The sequence below is a fragment of the Phyllobates terribilis genome, unplaced genomic scaffold, assembly GCF_046119375.1.
Source record: "Phyllobates terribilis strain yellow unplaced genomic scaffold, ASM4611937v1 Scaffold_3__8_contigs__length_932513732, whole genome shotgun sequence".
Lineage (NCBI taxonomy): Eukaryota > Metazoa > Chordata > Amphibia > Anura > Dendrobatidae > Phyllobates > Phyllobates terribilis.
Window position 1 is genome coordinate 188,534,596 of NW_027362763.1, and position 17,119 is coordinate 188,551,714.

At 48.4% G+C, this 17,119-nt stretch overlaps 1 protein-coding gene across 4 annotated transcripts in view; it reads right to left on the bottom strand.

Moving 5' to 3' along the window:
• LOC141259003 (galactose-3-O-sulfotransferase 2-like) overlaps nucleotides 1-17,119 on the bottom strand; it is a 229,512-nt gene that overhangs the window by 211,795 nt on the left and 598 nt on the right. Inside the window, exon 2 of one of the 4 annotated variants that reach the window (XM_073674373.1) lies at nucleotides 8,046-8,183. The exons of 1 other annotated variant lie outside the window; for it this stretch is intronic. In XM_073674373.1, coding sequence (XP_073530474.1) covers nucleotides 8,046-8,183 — 138 coding nt within the window. Of the gene's footprint in view, nucleotides 1-7,753; nucleotides 7,902-8,045; nucleotides 8,187-17,119 lie in introns of those variants that run through there. 2 more of the 4 variants (XM_073674372.1, XM_073674376.1) reach the window with 2 other exon arrangements.

A 17,119-nucleotide genomic window follows, 5' to 3' on the forward strand; every position in this document is an offset into this window, starting at 1 on the left:
CTTAGTCAGGGCGAGCTCTGCAGCTGCCAGCCCCTGACTCCTTGTGACTCTGCTGTTTCCTATGCTGCTTCTTGTCTCTACTCCACTTGTCTGACTCACCCTGCCTCAGCCCCGGGTTTATACAGGGGAAGTTCTTCCCCTCCCAAGACTGGGCAGGAGGTGTGGCATGCACAGGATCCCTGACCAAAGGACCTCCCACCTGCTCTCAGACATAACATTACATTACTGTGGAAAACCAGACCCCTGGGGTGCCACATTCCCCCCTAGTGAAATTTAGTACTCCGGGACTAAACACATTTAGAAAAACATAACAAAGTATAACAATAACAATACTATAAGAAAAACACATAAGATGGTTACGGCGTGTCCGCAACCGGATGCAGTCTTTGAAGAAAAGCAAAGGTGTCCATTTCACCAACACAGGGAGACGTAACCAGGTAGGGGTCTGTCCTACCCCGAGTCCTTAACAGTCTCTAGTCCATCCTGGGTTACGCTCCAACTATATACAAGGATTCCCGGTAAATCCACCAAGGTTTCCTAAAAACAACTGGAAACACAAAATTATACACAAGCAACAATACACAGATAAACATAAATAAAACTATTTTTACACTTCAAATTCTCCAGCGTGCGGGTAACTGGCCTCTAGTGGCCCTAGTGGACCTACGGAGCTGACTGTCTGGCCCTGAACTACAGGGTGTAGGAGCTGTCAAGGGTAAACTGGGCAGCTGTCTACCGGCTCTTTGTCTCACTAGGGGTACGGCAGGCTCACTATAAGCAGAGGGTTGATTCTCCTGTTCTACTCGTGTGGAGTCTTCTGCCTCCTGGACCGGCTGTTCTTCCAGCTCTACCCGTTGCTCCGTAGGTTCTTGGGATGATGGTTGGAGGAAGGTGAGTACGGGTACCACAACTGCACCATTGACTTGAGTCCAAGACCGAGGGAAGTCCCCGAGCACGGTACTAACCATATCTTCCCTTTCTCCCACGGGTCGATGGTCTTCTTGTTCCTCTTCAGGGTTCCTCAGTTGTTCGGGACACTTCTTCAGGTGGTCCCGGGATACAATGGCTGTGGTTTCCCCTCCGTCTTTACTGATGGTACAGACCTTCGGGTTCTCGTGGCTTGAGGGCAGTACGGTGTACGGGTCCTTCTCCCACTGGTCATCCAACTTGTGGAGCCGTCTTTTCCTCTTCAAGACCTGCTCTCCGGGTACCAGGGGAACAGCGGGAGCATACTGGTTGTAAGTCTTCTCTTGTCTTTCCCTAGCCTGACAGAGACTTCGCTCCACGCTCTCTTGTACTCTCCGGTACTGCTGCTGCCTCTCTGTGTCCCAGTCTGTTTCTGGTGAAGTGTCCTCAGGTGTCAGGACTCCCATTTCCAGGTCAACAGGTAACTTACCAGGTCTCGCCCTCATTAGGTAAGCCGGGGTACAGTTGGTGGAACCTACCGGGATGTGGTTGTATAGGTCCACCAGATCGGGCAACTTCTCAGGCCACAGACTGCGTTCTTCCAGGGGCAATGTTTTTAGAAGATCCATTACCACCTGGTTCATTTTTTCACAAAGTCCATTAGTTTGCGGATGATAGGGTGTCGTCCTTATCTTCCGGCAGCCATACAGATCGCAGAATTCCTGGAAGACCTCCGCTTCAAAGGCAGGTCCCTGGTCCGTCAGCACTTGGTCCGGGTACCCGTGTGGACGGCAGAAGTGCTGCTGGAAGGCTCTAGCTGCTGTTTGAGCCGTTAAGTCCTTGACGGGGACGACAACCAAGAACCGGGAGTAATGATCCACGATGGTTAACGCGTAGACGTAGCCACTTCTGCTTGGGGTCAGTTTTACATGATCCAAGGCTACCAGTTCCAACGATTGCCGGGTGACGATGGACTGCAGGGGAGTCTTCTGGCTGGCCCGGTCCTTCCTTCTCAGATTGCACGGGCCACAGTCTCTGCACCACTTCTCGATGGTTCCCCTCATGCCTACCCAGTGGAACCGCTCGCGCAGCAGGAACTCCAGCTTTTTCCACCCGAAGTGTCCAGCTCCGTCGTGGTATGCCTCCATCACCATGGCTGCGTCTCTTCGTGGCACCACTACTTGCCAGAGTAGTTCATGCGTCCGGGAGTTGACCATTCTGCGGCACAACTTCCCCTTGTAAAGGAATAGTCGACTCTTCTCCGCCCATAGTTGTTTGGCTTCCTCCGGAGCGTCTGGTTCAAGGCGAGCCTCCGGCCGAGTCAGCATCTCCTTCACCAGTCGGACGGCAGGGTCGCTGTCTTGCGTTTCCGCCCAGTTGTAGTGGGGTAAGGGGTTCAACGTAGCAGCCTGCTTACCCCTTACCCGGTGGGAATACTGGATAGTCCCATGACGGTGGAACGCAGGGAGTTCAACTTCTTCCAGTCCCTCCGGATCTTCTCCTTCGTCCGGCAGGTTGGGCATCCTGGACAGGGCATCCGCGTTAGTATTGGAGCGTCCTGCCCGGTATTTGATTGTGAACTCGTAGTTGGACAGACGGGCCATCCACCTCTGCTCCAGGGCACCGAGTCTTGCCGTGTCCAGGTGTGTCAACGGGTTGTTATCCGTGTATACGGTGAACCGGGAAGAAGCGAGGTAATGCCTAAAGCGCTCGGTGACTGCCCATACCACGGCCAGGAACTCTAGCTTAAATGAGCTGTAATTCTCGGGGTTCCTTTCGGTGGGTCGCAGTTTTCGGCTGGCATAGGAGATTACTCGTTCTCTCCCCTGCTGAATCTGGGACAGTACGGCTCCTAGCCCGATGTTACTGGCGTCGGTGTAGAGGATGAAGGGCTGGCTATAGTCCGGGTACGCCAAGATTTCATCCCCCCGTGAGGGCCATCTTCAGCTGGCGGAAGGACTCTTCTTCTAGCTCTTCCCATTTGAAGGGCGGCTTCTGGTTCTTGGCCTTTCGGGACTGGCCTATCAGGAGGTCCTGCATAGGCGCTGCCTTTTTGGTGAAACCGGGAATAAACCTTCGGTAGTAGCCTACCAACCCTAGGAACTGCCGCACTTCTTTTACGCTGGAGGGGCTTGGCCATCCCTTAATTGCGGTGATCTTATCGGGGTCGGGAGCCACTCCGTCAGCCCTCACCACGTGTCCCAGGTATTGCACCTTTGGTTTCAGGAGGTGACACTTGGAGGGTTTCACCTTTAGGCCGTAACTCGCCAGAGCTTCGAACACCTCCGCCAGGTGTTTCAGGTGGTCCTCATAAGTTTTGGAGTATACGATGACATCGTCCAGGTACAACAGGACCGTCTCGAAGTTTCTGTGGCCCAGACAGCACTCCATTAATCGTTGGAAGGTTCCTGGGGCGTTGCAGAGTCCGAACGGCATGCAGGTGAACTCGCTAAGTCCCATCGGGGTGGTGAATGCGGTCTTCTCCCGGTCCGCCTCTGCTACAGGAACCTGCCAGTACCCGCTAGTGAGATCCAAGGTAGAGAAGAAGTTAGCAGATCTTAAAGCAGCCAATGACTCCTCTATCCTTGGTAAGGGGTACGCATCCTTGTGTGTGATACGGTTGATTTTCCGGTAATCTACACACATCCTCATGGTGTTGTCTTTCTTTTTGACTAAAACTAGTGGGGCTGCCCAGGGGCTACAGCTATCCCGGATTACCCCAGCCTCCTTCATGTCTCTAAGCATCCCCTTGGCGTGTTGGTAATGTGCAGGGGGTACGGGTCGATACCTCTCTTTTATGGGAGGATGATCTCCCGTGGGGATGCGGTGTTCTACCCCCTTGACTCGCCCGAAGTCTAACGGGTGTTTACTAAACACTCTCTCATACTCTTGAACCACCCGATAGACTCCTTGTTTCTGATGTGAGGGAGTGGAATCAGTACCCAAATGTAGTTGCTGACACCAGTCCTCCATGTCTTTCTTAGAGCCGTTACCTTCCTCCGGGTGAGATGGAGGCAAGGGTTCCACAGATTGTATAGAATTTTGATTAGTGGTATATAATTTGGCTAGCGTGGCATACCGGGGCAGGTACACTTCCCTCTCCCCGATATTTATTATGCGAATGGGCACCCTCCCATGGCGTACATTGACCACCCCCCGTGCTGTCAAAATGGTGGGCCTACTGTCTGAGTAAACTGGTTCTACCATTGCCTGGTAATCTCTACCTCTCAGACCAATAGCTGCCCGGCACCAAATCATCATTTCACTTTTTGGGGGCATGGCAATAGGAAAAGGGTCACACATTCTTACGCTACCAATCTCACCGCCGGAGAGTTCCACTTGTTGCCGTTGCATCAGTGCCCGGATCTCTTTCTGGAGCACCCGCTGCTCGCCGGAGCTGGCGTTCTTGGCAACCTGCTGTAAAAGGAAAATCACCTCTGCAAGACAATTTTCAATTACGTTAGTTCCTAGAGTTATTTTTGGGTGACTCTCATGTTTATCAATATCTACAATGATCAGTCCCTGTGCGGCCAGTTCGACTCTACCGATTTTGAGGGTCACCTCTTTAAATCCGATCTGTGGCACGGGCTGGCCATTGCTGGCGATGATACTCAAGTCGTCGTCAGGGTAGCGGGTAATATCCGAGTCATTCCAGTACTGCTTGAAGAGCACGTACGGGATGGTGGTGACCTGTGACCCGGTATCCAGTAGGGCACTCATGGGAATGCCATCCAGTACCACAGGCAAGACTGGACATCCTCCCACATATCTGTCGCGCCAGTTCGATGGGCCTGGTGATCTTTTTCCTGGGGGTTGGCCCTCTACCCCAGGTTGTGCCCGTTTAAAGAACAGTACCTTTCCATATGTCCGGGTTGATTGCAGCGGCGGCAGATGGGTCGTCCGTCCTCGCTGTATCGGTCACTGGGTCTTCCTCTGGCCGGTGGGGTCCTCCTTGGTCGACGCCACGGGATGTCCTCCGGTCCGGATGCCAGCTGGATCTTCCCTGGGGTGGAAACCTGTAAAGACTGCACAGTTCGGGTTAGCGCAGCAACGCTCTTAGCTAGCTCTTGGACCTGATGGTGTAGGTCTGGAGCCGGGTCATTGTCCAAAGCCTGCGCATCAGCTCCCACAGGCCCTGCCGACAAGGGCGCCGCCTCCTGGTGGTAAGTGATAGCTGGGCGCCTGTGGGTAACAACGCCACCCGGTGCTGGTTCTCGGAGCACCCGGATAGCTCTATCCTTGAACTGTGCAAAGTCCAGATGGGGATCCTGTAAGGCCATTGCCCGCAACTGGGTTCGGTGGGCATTGCAATATAAACCCTCTATAAATTGTTCAGTCAATAGCCTGTCCTCGTTTCCCACCCCATCAGGGTCGGTCTGCTTTATGGCCCTCAGGGCCTCTTGTAGGTTTAGTGCATAGTCCCTTATACTCTCATGCGCTCGCTGCTTGCACCCGTAGAATCTAAGCTTAATCTCGGCTGAGGTGCGGGTATCAAAGGTGTCCTTCAGCCGGGTTAGTATCCCTGCGACAGTCTTCCTCCCAGGTGGCCAGGATTTTACTTCCCTTTTGGCTGCCCCGGTTAGTTGGGCCACCAGGATGCTCACTTTTTGCTCTTCTGTGAGGGGGTACACCTGGAAGAGGCTATCCAGCTTTTCTCTAAAGTCATGCAGGGTATGTGACTCCCCTGAGTACTGGGGTAGCCAAGCTGCTCCCGGGATATAGGGCATGGTGAAGGGCATAACTGCAGCAGCGGTAGCGCTGGCGGGGGTTGAGGCAGTGAAGCTCTCCTCCGTATCCGACATCTTCCTCCCCCCTAGTGGACCGTGGCCTACCTTGCGATGATCCTCTTCCGTAGGCCGCGGCTCCGCAGTGGATCGTCAGGGTTGAGGACCTTCCGTCGCGCTCCTGTGACGTCGGCGTCTGCTGGGCTCCTTCCAGGACCTTACGCAACGTCCGGACGTGAGGCGGGGCTTCAGTTCTCGCGCGCTTTCGGAGTCCACGCCCCTCTTCTTCCCGCGCGGCGTCCTCAAGATGGCGTCCAATGGCGGGAAAACTCCACGGATGGCGGGAAGAAGGTCGAAGATGGCGCCGGATGGCGGGAAAACTTCGCGGATGGCGGGAAGAAGGTAGAAGATGGCGCCAGATGGCGGGAAACCTTCACCACTGGTAAGTTTGAACAGTCTTTGCTTTTCAGGCACGCAGTACCCGGTGGTTGCGGGCACGAAATCCTGCCGACTACGCCAAAGTTGACGCGCCCCTGGGCCTGTGTCGCACTGCGTTGCGCACGCGGGAGCCTACCCGGAGCCGGATCAGTGGAGGGTTGTAGTCTCGTGGCGGTGACCCGGTCCGTGCCCAGGGAGTCAAACTAGACGGCAGTCTATTAGTAGTAAATAGTTGATGACTACGCCACCCGTTGAGTGCAGCCAGGGAGCTGCTGCTGCGGGGCAGACCGCTGAGGCCGATGGTAGGATTATGCAGCGTGATAGTATAACCCCCAACGGGAGGGGTATGGCCTCAGGGCAGCCGACGTGGATGATGGGGGTAGCAGGAACCACTCAGAGATGGTACGGTGTAGTTCAGGGTCTTTACTGGTAACAGCGATAGACCCTCCCGGAGTACTTGCTAGCGAATGGGGCCTGGTCAGTCCTTGAGCAGATGGGATCTCCCCTGGCCAGGCGTAGTTGTAGGCCTCCCAAACTGACTGTACTCTTCTGGCTACCTTGCTAGAAGCTGATGTAAGTAGCCCACGTCCCTGAGTGTACCGTGTGGTGCTCACCCGTATGGCCGGTGACTCGGGGCCTTCTAATGGCTTCCGCTCCACGATGGCGGTGCTGGTCCCACGCGTGTGACCGTGCCTTCGGGCTTCTGGGCCAGAGGACCTGAAATCCCCTGCCTGACGGATTCTGCTGCTGGGTAGGAGTTAGTCCCCACAGCCTCGGACTCCGGGTCCGGAAAGAAGTCTTCTTAGTCAGGGCGAGCTCTGCAGCTGCCAGCCCCTGACTCCTTGTGACTCTGCTGTTTCCTATGCTGCTTCTTGTCTCTACTCCACTTGTCTGACTCACCCTGCCTCAGCCCCGGGTTTATACAGGGGAAGTTCTTCCCCTCCCAAGACTGGGCAGGAGGTGTGGCATGCACAGGATCCCTGACCAAAGGACCTCCCACCTGCTCTCAGACATAACATTACATTACTGTGGAAAACCAGACCCCTGGGGTGCCACAATTGCATTAAATTTCCGGCGTCATCTTACCTTAGGGTAGATGCCATCGTCATCCTGGGGAGTGTCGCTGCCCCCCCGCAACCACGATCGCTGTGATTGGCTGTTCAATTCTGAACAGCCAATCACAGCATTTCTCACTGTTTCAGGCAATCAGATTGCCTGAAACAGTGATGTGCAGCCTAGGATCGGTGCTCCTAAGAGCACCAATCCTAGGCTGTTGCCTACTAACCCAGGCCTTGGCCCCAACCCTCTCTGGTTAGTGCGATCACCGATTACATCAATTGCACCAATCAAAGCGCCGACCGCGTAGTGACCGGGCGATCACGGGGCGGTGATCGGCTTGTGACCTGCCTGTCACTGCTCCTTGACTCCCAGTGATGTGTGCCCAGGCCCCAGCCAGCTCTGATTGGAGCGATCGATAATGACATTGATCACACCAATCAGAGTGCCTGACCAGATGGTGACCGGCCTGTGACCTGCCTGTCACCACCCTATCACCCCCCTGTGACCACCCTGCAGCTCCTCACACTTGGTGAGGATTTCTACAGAGTGGTCACACTTCTGATCTCTCTGTGCTGGGCCTTGTAGTGCCACAGAAGCCTCTGTGACACCACAATACCTTCTCTTACCTGCTCCGGTCGCAGCTCCAACTGGATCTGCTGCTCCGGTCTCCTGCTGCTGTCGCTGATCTCCTGCTCCATTCTCCTGCTGCTGCTCGGCTCCAGCTGCTGATCCTGCTCCAGAACCTGACCCTGCTGCTGATCCTGCTCCTGCTGGTGATCCTGCTCCAGAGCCTGACTCTGCTGCTGAAAGAAGAACTCTCTGATCTCCCCTCCTCACACCAATCCCCCTTCTAACCTCTCTGTGCTGGGCCTTGCAGTGCCACAGAAGCCTCCTTGACACCACAACACCTTCTCTTACCTGCTCCGGTCGCAGCTCCAGCTGGATCTGCTGCCCCGGTCTCCTGCTGCTGTCGCTGGTCTCCTGCTCCATTCTCCTGCTGCTGCTCGGCTCCAGCTGCTGATCCTGCTCCAGAGCCTGACCCTGCTGCTGATCCTGCTGCTGAAAGAAGAACAGAGAAGACTTTGGTAAGTCCATTTCTGATCTGCCCTCATCCACACCAATCCCCCTCTATCAAGTTTGACACCACCATAGAAATAGCCTTTTTCAAAGTCTTTTTCGCTGAGGATTTTGTAAATCTCATGGTGGGCCAAACTAATTTGTATGCTCATCAATTTTTGGAACAAAACCTCTCTTCATCATTTTCTAACTGGTCTCCTGTAGACGCAGTAGAAATGATGAAGTTTTGGGGCCTGGTCCTTCATATGGGGATCCTGAAGAAGCCAGAAATTCAGCAATACTGGAATGTTGACGTTTTGTATAACACTCCAGTGTTTCGCATGGCTATGATCCAGGCACGTTTTGAGGCCATACACAAGTTCTTGCATTACAACGATAATGCAAGGTGTCCTGCACGCGATGACTCGAACTTTTATCGTCTTTTCGAAGTTTGGCCTTTCATCGAGCACTTCAGCAACAAGTTAGCTGAAGTGTACATGCCCCAAAGGGACATCTGCGTGGATGAGTCCTTAATCGCTTTTAAGAGGTAGCTTGGATTCCAGCAGCACCTGCCCACTAAAAGGGCCAGGTACGGAATCAAGCTGTATAAACTTTGTGAGAGTACCTCAGGGTACTCTCACAAGTTTAGAGTTTACGAAGGGAAGGACTCCCGGGTTGAACCCTCTGAATGCCCCCCTGTTCTGGGAGTGAGTGGGAAAATTGTGTGGGATTTGGTGCACCCACTGCTGGATAAAGGTTATCACCTGTATATGTATAACTTTTTTATACAAGTATCCCGCTCTTCAAGTCCCTCTCTGCACGAGGTACCTCAGCCTGCTGTACTGTCCGCAAAAATCAGAGAGGCCTCCCAAAGATGCTAATTGGGCAGCTGCTCAGGAGGGGGGAGAGCAGAGGCCAATGTAGCGTCCACCTTCTGGTGGTCAAGTACAAGGACAAGAGGGATGTCCTTTTCTTGACCACCATACATGGTGATGGCAGCACCCTCAGCACTGTATGAGGTTCTACTACACAGGTCGTCAAACGAGACTATGTAGTGGGGTACAACAAGTACATGGGGGGAGTTGATTTCTCTGATCAAGTCCTCCAGCCGTACAGTGCTTTGAGGAAGGCCAGGGTGTCGTACAAGAAGCTGGCCGTGCACATCGTACAGATGGCAATACACAATGCTTTCCTTCTATCATGATGTGCAGGCGAGACTTCTTCGTCGTACCTTCAGTTCCAGGAGGTAGTGATCAAGGCCCTGATATTTGGCAGTGGTAACGGAGCGGGTCCCAGTACTTCCTGAAGGATCTCAAATTGTACCAGGCCAGCATTCCCCAGGGCAGATCACTCACAGTGGAAAAAAAGGTAATTCAACGAAGTGAATAAAAGTGTTATAAAAGGGGAATACTCAAGGACACCATTTATCAATGTGACACCTGCCCCGACAAACCTGGCCTGTGCATGAAAGAATGCTTCAGAGCGTACCATACTTTCATGGACTACTAAATTAATTTCTGACGTATGACAACCTGACGAACACTACACAACTGACGTAGTGTTCGTCAGGTTGTCCTACGTCAGTTGTGTAGTGTTCGTCAGGTTGTTCTACACAACTGATGTATGACACTACATTATATATGTAACATCCCTGGCAGCGTGCTGGCATGGCTTACCACCTCCCACCATGCAAGACCGCCATCTTACCTATCAGTCTAGACTGCATACTTTGCTCCAGTACCTGCTGTGTGCATGTCTCTTGTTTGATTGCTTAGGGCGGCGGCGCGGTTACTGCCTGTTTCTTATAGTTACTGTGTGCACAGTCCTAATGCGTCCCCAGCCTGTATCCCAGTCTGTACTGGTCCCTATCCTGCCTGCGTTCCTACCTGCCAGTACCCACCTGTCTGCACACCAGCCGTGCCTGCCAGTACCCACTTGTCTGCATACCAGCCGTGCCTGCCAGTACCCACCTGTCTGCATACCAGCCGTGCCTGCCAGTACCCACCTGTCTGTATGCCAGCCTAACCTGCTTGTTCCTGCATTCCCCAGTGTGGGTCAACAGCTGTGACCGGGGTCTGACCTGGAGTAGCACCTGGTCCCTCTGCTCGGTTCCTCCCTGGTTCACGGAGTCGACTGAGCTGCCGTGCGACATTGGTCAGACCGAGTTGATACTTAGTCACGACCCTCCAGGCACTCCTCAGTTCATGGTCCAGTGGGATCACTAACCACGCTCACGCCAGTCAGTCCGGGTGTGTGCGTAACAATATAATTGAAAAATCAGGAATCGTTTCCAAAAAGGGGGCACTTATTGGGCATTTCCATAGTTTAGGCACATCACGGGCTCTGAAAACATGACATGACGCCCACAGACAATTCCATCAAAGTCTGCATTTCAAAGCGTAACTCCTTCCCTTCCGAGCACTGACATGTGCCCAAACAGTAGTTTTCTCCATCACATGGGGTATCAGCTTACTCAGGAGAAATTGCATAACAGATTTTGAGGTCCACTTTCTCCTGTTACCCTTGTGAAAATATTTTTTTTAACTTTTTTGTGGAAAAAATGTTTGTTTTTTTATTTTCACAAATCAACGTTATAATTTTCTGTGAAGCACCTGGGGGTTCAAGGTGCTCACCACACATCTAGATAAATTAATTTTGGGTCTAGTTTCCAAAAAGGGGGCACTTGTTGGGCATTTTCATTGTTTAGGCACATCAGGGGCTCTGAAAACGTGATATGACTCCCGCAGCCCATTCCATCAAAGTCTGCATTCCAAAGCATCACTCCTTCCCTTCCAAACCCTGCCATGCGCCCAAAAAATGGCTTTCCCCAACATATCAGCATACTCAGGAGTAATTGCAAAACAACTTTTGGGGTCCAATTTCTCCTGGTACCCACGTGAAAATAAAAAAAATGCGGCTAAAAGATCGTTTTTGTGGGAATTTTTTTTTTTTCACGGCTCTATGTCATGAACTTTTGCGAAACACTTGGGCGTTCAAAGTGCTCACCACACATCTAAATAAGTTCCTTAAGGGGTCTAGTTTCTAGTCATTTGTGGGCGGGTTCCACTGTTTAGGCACATCAGGGGCTCTCCAAATGCGACATGGGGTCCGCTGTCAACTGCAGCGAGTTTTGCATTGAAAACGTCAAATGGCTCTCCTTCCGCGCCCTGCCGTGCATCCAAGCAATGGCTTTCCCCCACATATGGGGTATCAGGAGAAATTGCAAAACAACTTTTGGGGTCCAATTTCTCCTGTTACCCTTGTGAAAATAAAAAAAATCGGGTCTGAAGTAAAATTTTGTGAAAAAAAGTATTGTATGGGTGTGCGTGATGCAAACATCAAAGCCACTCGCAGCATGGTGTGATTGTTTTCCCAAACCGAATTTTCATGAGAACAAAATCGCAGATCTGCACTGCCCCATAGTATAACACTGGGCCGAGTGCAATTCAATAAAACATCGGATTGCACTCAGCCGTGTTATATGGCAGTGTGAGATAACCCTTGCATATAATATCATCAAACTCGCGTAAAAACTAAATATATGTCTAAAAAACAGGTTTTATTAATGTCCTTGAAAAGACAAAAAACCTTGTAACATCCAAGAAAAATAAAGTGTCAATTGAAAAAGCTGACGTAAAATAGACATATTGTAAATGTTATTTATTAACTTTATGGCATGACATGACAATCTGATTTAAAGGTAGAAAAATTCAAAGATTTATAACTGCAAATTTTTTCTCAATGTCTGATGTTTGCATAGAGCAAATACAAAATACATCGACCGAAGATTACTACTAATATAAAGTCACAAAAAAACAATCATAGAATCACTGTGATACACATATATAATGGAGTTATTATCATATAGAGTGTCAGATGTCAGATTTGAAAAATGGGACTTGGTCACTAAGGCCAAAATGGGCACCATCACTAAGAGATTAAACTACGCTGAGACAAATGCACTTTGGTCCAGTGTGCTGCTGGTAAATCTTATCGTATTGTGAATTTTTGTTTATCTAAGAAGTAGAGTTCTTTATCATTGCTATCTTTTGTATTTAGTATACAAAGATTGAGAAAGTAAACATGATAATACACCCTGTTTATATTCTCTGTTGAGAGCCTGGCTGTGTCTGACAGCCAGCTCTCCACCACATACAGTGGCACGTAAAAGTTTGTGCACCCCTGGTCAAAATTACTGTTATTGTGAACAATTAAGCAAGTTGAAGATGAAATGATCTCTAAAATGCCTAAATCTGATAACATATCTATATATTTTAGGGAAAAAAATTATATATTTTCATATTTTACTTTTTAAAAATTACAAAAAGCAAAAATGGGCCGATACAAAAGTTTGGGCACACTGCATGATCATTACCTAGTAGCACTCTCTTTTGAAAGTATCACAGCTTGTAAACACTTTTTGTAGCCATACAAGAGTCTTTCAGTTCTTGTTTGAGGGATTTTCATCCATTCTTCTTTGGAAAATGCTTCCAGTTCTGTGAGATTCCTGGGTCGTCTTGCATGCATTGCACAACCTAAGGCAAGAGTCAAATGAGCGCATATTCTTTCATCTGAGAGAATCGGGTTGATTATACAAATCACACTCTGATCAAACTTTAATCAGAGTTTGATCAGAGTGTGATCCAATTCTCTCGGATGAGGAGAAGATGGAGAAAACAATTTCTGCATCTCTTCCATTGTGTCAGTGTATGGAAATCGGACTGTGCTCCAATCTAATCAGAGTGCAGTCCGATGTTTCGCATGGACTCATTGACTTGCATGGCCGAGTGTGATCCAAATATTGGATCAAACCCGGGCATGCTGTGATTTTTTTCCCCTGTCCGGCTCTGTCCGAGGAAAAAGTCGGACATGTGAACAGCCCCACCGAAAATAACATCTTGTGCACGAGCCCTAATGTAAGTTGCTTCTACTGCATTGACATTTTAGAACATCAGTGCAGAATAAAGTGTGGACTGTCCAGATTATTATAGAGTATGGGAAGTCCAGAAGTTGTTAAATAGTCACTGTCATTTGAACAAATGTTGCCTAAACTAATATTTCAAGCAAATGTAAGAAATGTGTCTGACTCCTTCTTAAGCCCCTGCCTACTGAACTGTCAATCCAGCTTGATAATTGCTAAAAGACTAACAACCATCTGAGGGATCTGATTACAGATGCCTATTGAAATCTGTGGAGTGGGGAGAGTGGAGCAGAGTGAGAGAAAGGCAAATACACACAGACCAGACCATGCTGCAGCTTTTTGGTAAGAGCCTTTCTCATCTTAGAACTGGAGTCACAGCTATGCTGCTCAGTAATAATGGATAATGTCCTTCAATTTGCTATTGCTGTTTCTGAACACATTACATAGTTACACAGAGACAGGAAAGTAGGAATCCCTCAAGGTCTCTGTATGCTGAAAATTAAAAATAGGAGGGGAAAACTGGTGAAAAAAATGAAGCATACAAGTTACATAATATACAGAAATAGTATTATTATTCCTCATGTACAATCACATGGCAATCTGTTCTTAAAACCCACCTGAAAGGACAGATACATTTTAATACCTGCTGGGAGCAAGTGATAATCTTTGTAAAGGCTCTCTGCCTTTGCTGAACACAAAGATGCTATCCCTCAACTTTTTAAAAGCTGTTCTGATTAAAAGCATATAAAAACTGAAATAACTTTGTAGCATGCTTTATTTAAAATATTGGGTCCCAAGTAGAGACGAGAGGACCACTTCATGCAACCCTGGTCCACAGTCCGTGTCATTGCTCTCTGGCCGTGGAAAGGAGCTCTGCTAATTTCTTGACCTTCTGGGTTCCTGGAATGGTGTATGATTTACTGGCCACGCGTGACATAATCCATGCAGAATATGGAGCACAGATGATGATGCTCAAGTGCAGTCATGAAAACCAAAAATCACTATGATGAAACTGGTTCTCAAGAGGACCGCCCCAAAAAAGGAAGAACAAGAATTACATCTCTGCTGCAGAGGATAAGTTCATCATAATTAACAGCTTCAGAAACAGCAAATTTTCAGCAGCTCAGAAAACAGACCTCATAAATGATGCACATACAGTGCCTACAAGTAATATTCAACCCCCTGCAGATTTAGCTGGTTTGATAAGATGCAAATAAGTTAGAGCCTTCAAACTGCAAACGAGAGTAGGTTTTATGAACAGAAGCATAAATCTTACAAACCAAAAAGTTATGTTGCTCAGTTGAATTTTATTAAATTTTAAACATAAAAGTGTGGGTCAATTATTATACAACCCCTATGTTTAATATTTTGTGGAATAACCCTTGTTTGCAATTACAGCTAATAATCGTCTTTTATAAGACCTGATCAGGCCGGCACAGGTCTGTGGAGTTATCTTGGCCCACTCCTCCATGCAGATCTTCTCCAAGTTATCTAGGTTCTTTGGGTGTCTCATGTGGACTTTATTCTTGAGCTCCTTCCACAAGTTTTCAATTGGGTTAAGGTCAGGAGACTGACTAGGCCACTCCAACACCTTGACTTTTTCCCTATTGAACCAGGCCTTGGTTTTCTTGGCTGTGTGCTTTGGGTCGTTGTCTTGTTGGAAGATGAAATTACGACCCATCTTAAGATCCTTGATGGAGGAGCGGAGGTTCTTGGCCAAAATCTCCAGGTAGGCCGTGCTATCCATCTTCCCATGGATGCGGACCAGATGGCCAGGCCCCTTGGCAGAGAAACAGCCCCACAGCATGATGCTGCCACCACCATGCTTGACTGTAGGGATAGTATTCTTGGGGTCGTATGCAGTGCCATCCAGTCTCCAAACGTCACGTGTGTGGTTGGCACCAAAGATCTCGATCTTGGTCTCATCAGACCATAGAACCTTGAACAAGTCTGTCTCAGAGTCCTCCAAGTGATCATGAGCAAACTGTAGACGAGCCTTGACATGACGCTTTGAAAGTAAAGGTACCTTACGGGCTCGTCTGGAACGGAGACCATTGCGGTGGAGTACGTTACTTATGGTATTGACTGAAATCAATGTCCCCACTGCCATGAGATCTTCCCGGAGCTCCTTCCTTGTTGTCCTTGGGTTAGCCTTGACTCATCGGACAAGCCTGGCCTCGGCACGGGAGGACACTTTCAAAGGCTGTCCTGGCCGTGGAAGGCTAACAGTAGTTCCATAAGCCTTCCACTTACGGATGATGCTCCCAACAGTGGAGACAGGTAGGCCCAACTCCTTGGAAAGGGTTTTGTACCCCTTGCCAGCCGTGTGACCCTCCACGATCTTGTCTCTGATGGCCTTGGAATGCTCCTTTGTCTTTCCCATGTTGACCATGTCTGAGTGCTGTTCACAAGTTTGGGGAGGGTCTTAAATAGTCAGAAAAGGCTGGCAAAAGAGATCTTTAATCCACACATGTGAAGCTCATTATTCTTGGTGCCTGAACTACTTCTTAATACTTTAGGGGGACCAAACAGAATTCTTGTGGTTTGAGGGGTTGAATAATAAATGACACTCTGAATTAACTTTTTACGTTTTAAAAAAAAAAATAAAAATTTGCTGCAGTGCATTTCCCACTTCCAGGCTGATCTACAGTACAAATGTCACAATGCCAAGTTAATTCCGCATGTGTCAACCAGCTAAATCTGCAGGGGGTTGAATACTACTTGTAGGCACTGTACATCAAGTTGCAGACACATTTCAACATCACCTGTCCAGAGGAAACTGCGATACACAGAGAATTGTTTGGAACAATCAACACAAGGACTGACATTAGATCAATGGAAATGTATAAAGTGGTCTGATATAAAGTTTTGCCACCAACCTTTCTGGGAAACAGAAAAGGTGAACAGATGGTTTTCACATGTGTAATGCCCACCATAAAGCATGGAGAGGAAAGTGTGAAGGATTATAGGTGCTTTACTGGTAACACTATTAGTGATTTATTCCGTATATAGGGTACACTTATCCAACATGGCTACCACATCATTCTGCAATGACATGCCACACCATCTGGTTTGCACTTAATGGGATTATCATTTGTACTGCAGCAGTAAATTGATGCAAAATACACTACCTGGTTATGTAAGGACTATGTGTCCAAGAAGGAGAGGGATGGTGCTGCATCAGATGATGTGGCCTCTACAATCAAGAAGTTAAACTCAGTTGAGGTGGTTTGGGATGACTTGGACCACAAAGCGAAGGTAAAAAAAATCCAACAAGTGCTCAGTACCTGTGGTAACTCCTTCAAGACTGTTCGAAAACCATTCTAGGTGACGAGCTGATGAAGCTTGAGAGAATGCCAAAGGTATGTTAAGCTCTCATCAGAGTAAAAGTGGGGTACTTTAAGATTTTACAAATATTCTGGTTTTGCCAGTATAAAAACTTCCACATTTATTAATCTTCATTATTAAAATCAAGTAACTGAAGCATAGTGCATACAATACAACAATAAAAGATGAGATTAGATACACATATCAGGCCACTCGTTTCTGACCTGCATGGTATTGTTTGACTCACATGTAAATAGACCTGATAATTAAACACCCCAGTCTCCAGTTACACCTCCATATCAGATATATACATAATTATGAAGAAAAGGAAAAGGTGATCAAAAAAGAGAGAAAAGGGAAAAACACATTATCAGAAACTAATCAGAAATAATTTAAATATTTGATTATATTAATAATAAAGATTAAATCTGATCTGTGGTTTAAACCTTTAGGATGGAAAGTGCTTAATATTAGAATTCAATATGCTTCCCTATTAAGTAAAGCAGGTCTCCAACTACCATCACAAGGTGGTTTATTAACTCTTTCAATAGCATGTTACTGGATTCATATATTGAAGAATAAGAAATATAGAAGCTTTTATACAAGTGCTGGTGATTTTCTGAGACACAAGTATCGTTGGATAGAGCCCGTTAAACTGTGCACCGATTAGGTTATGTGACTTAAAATA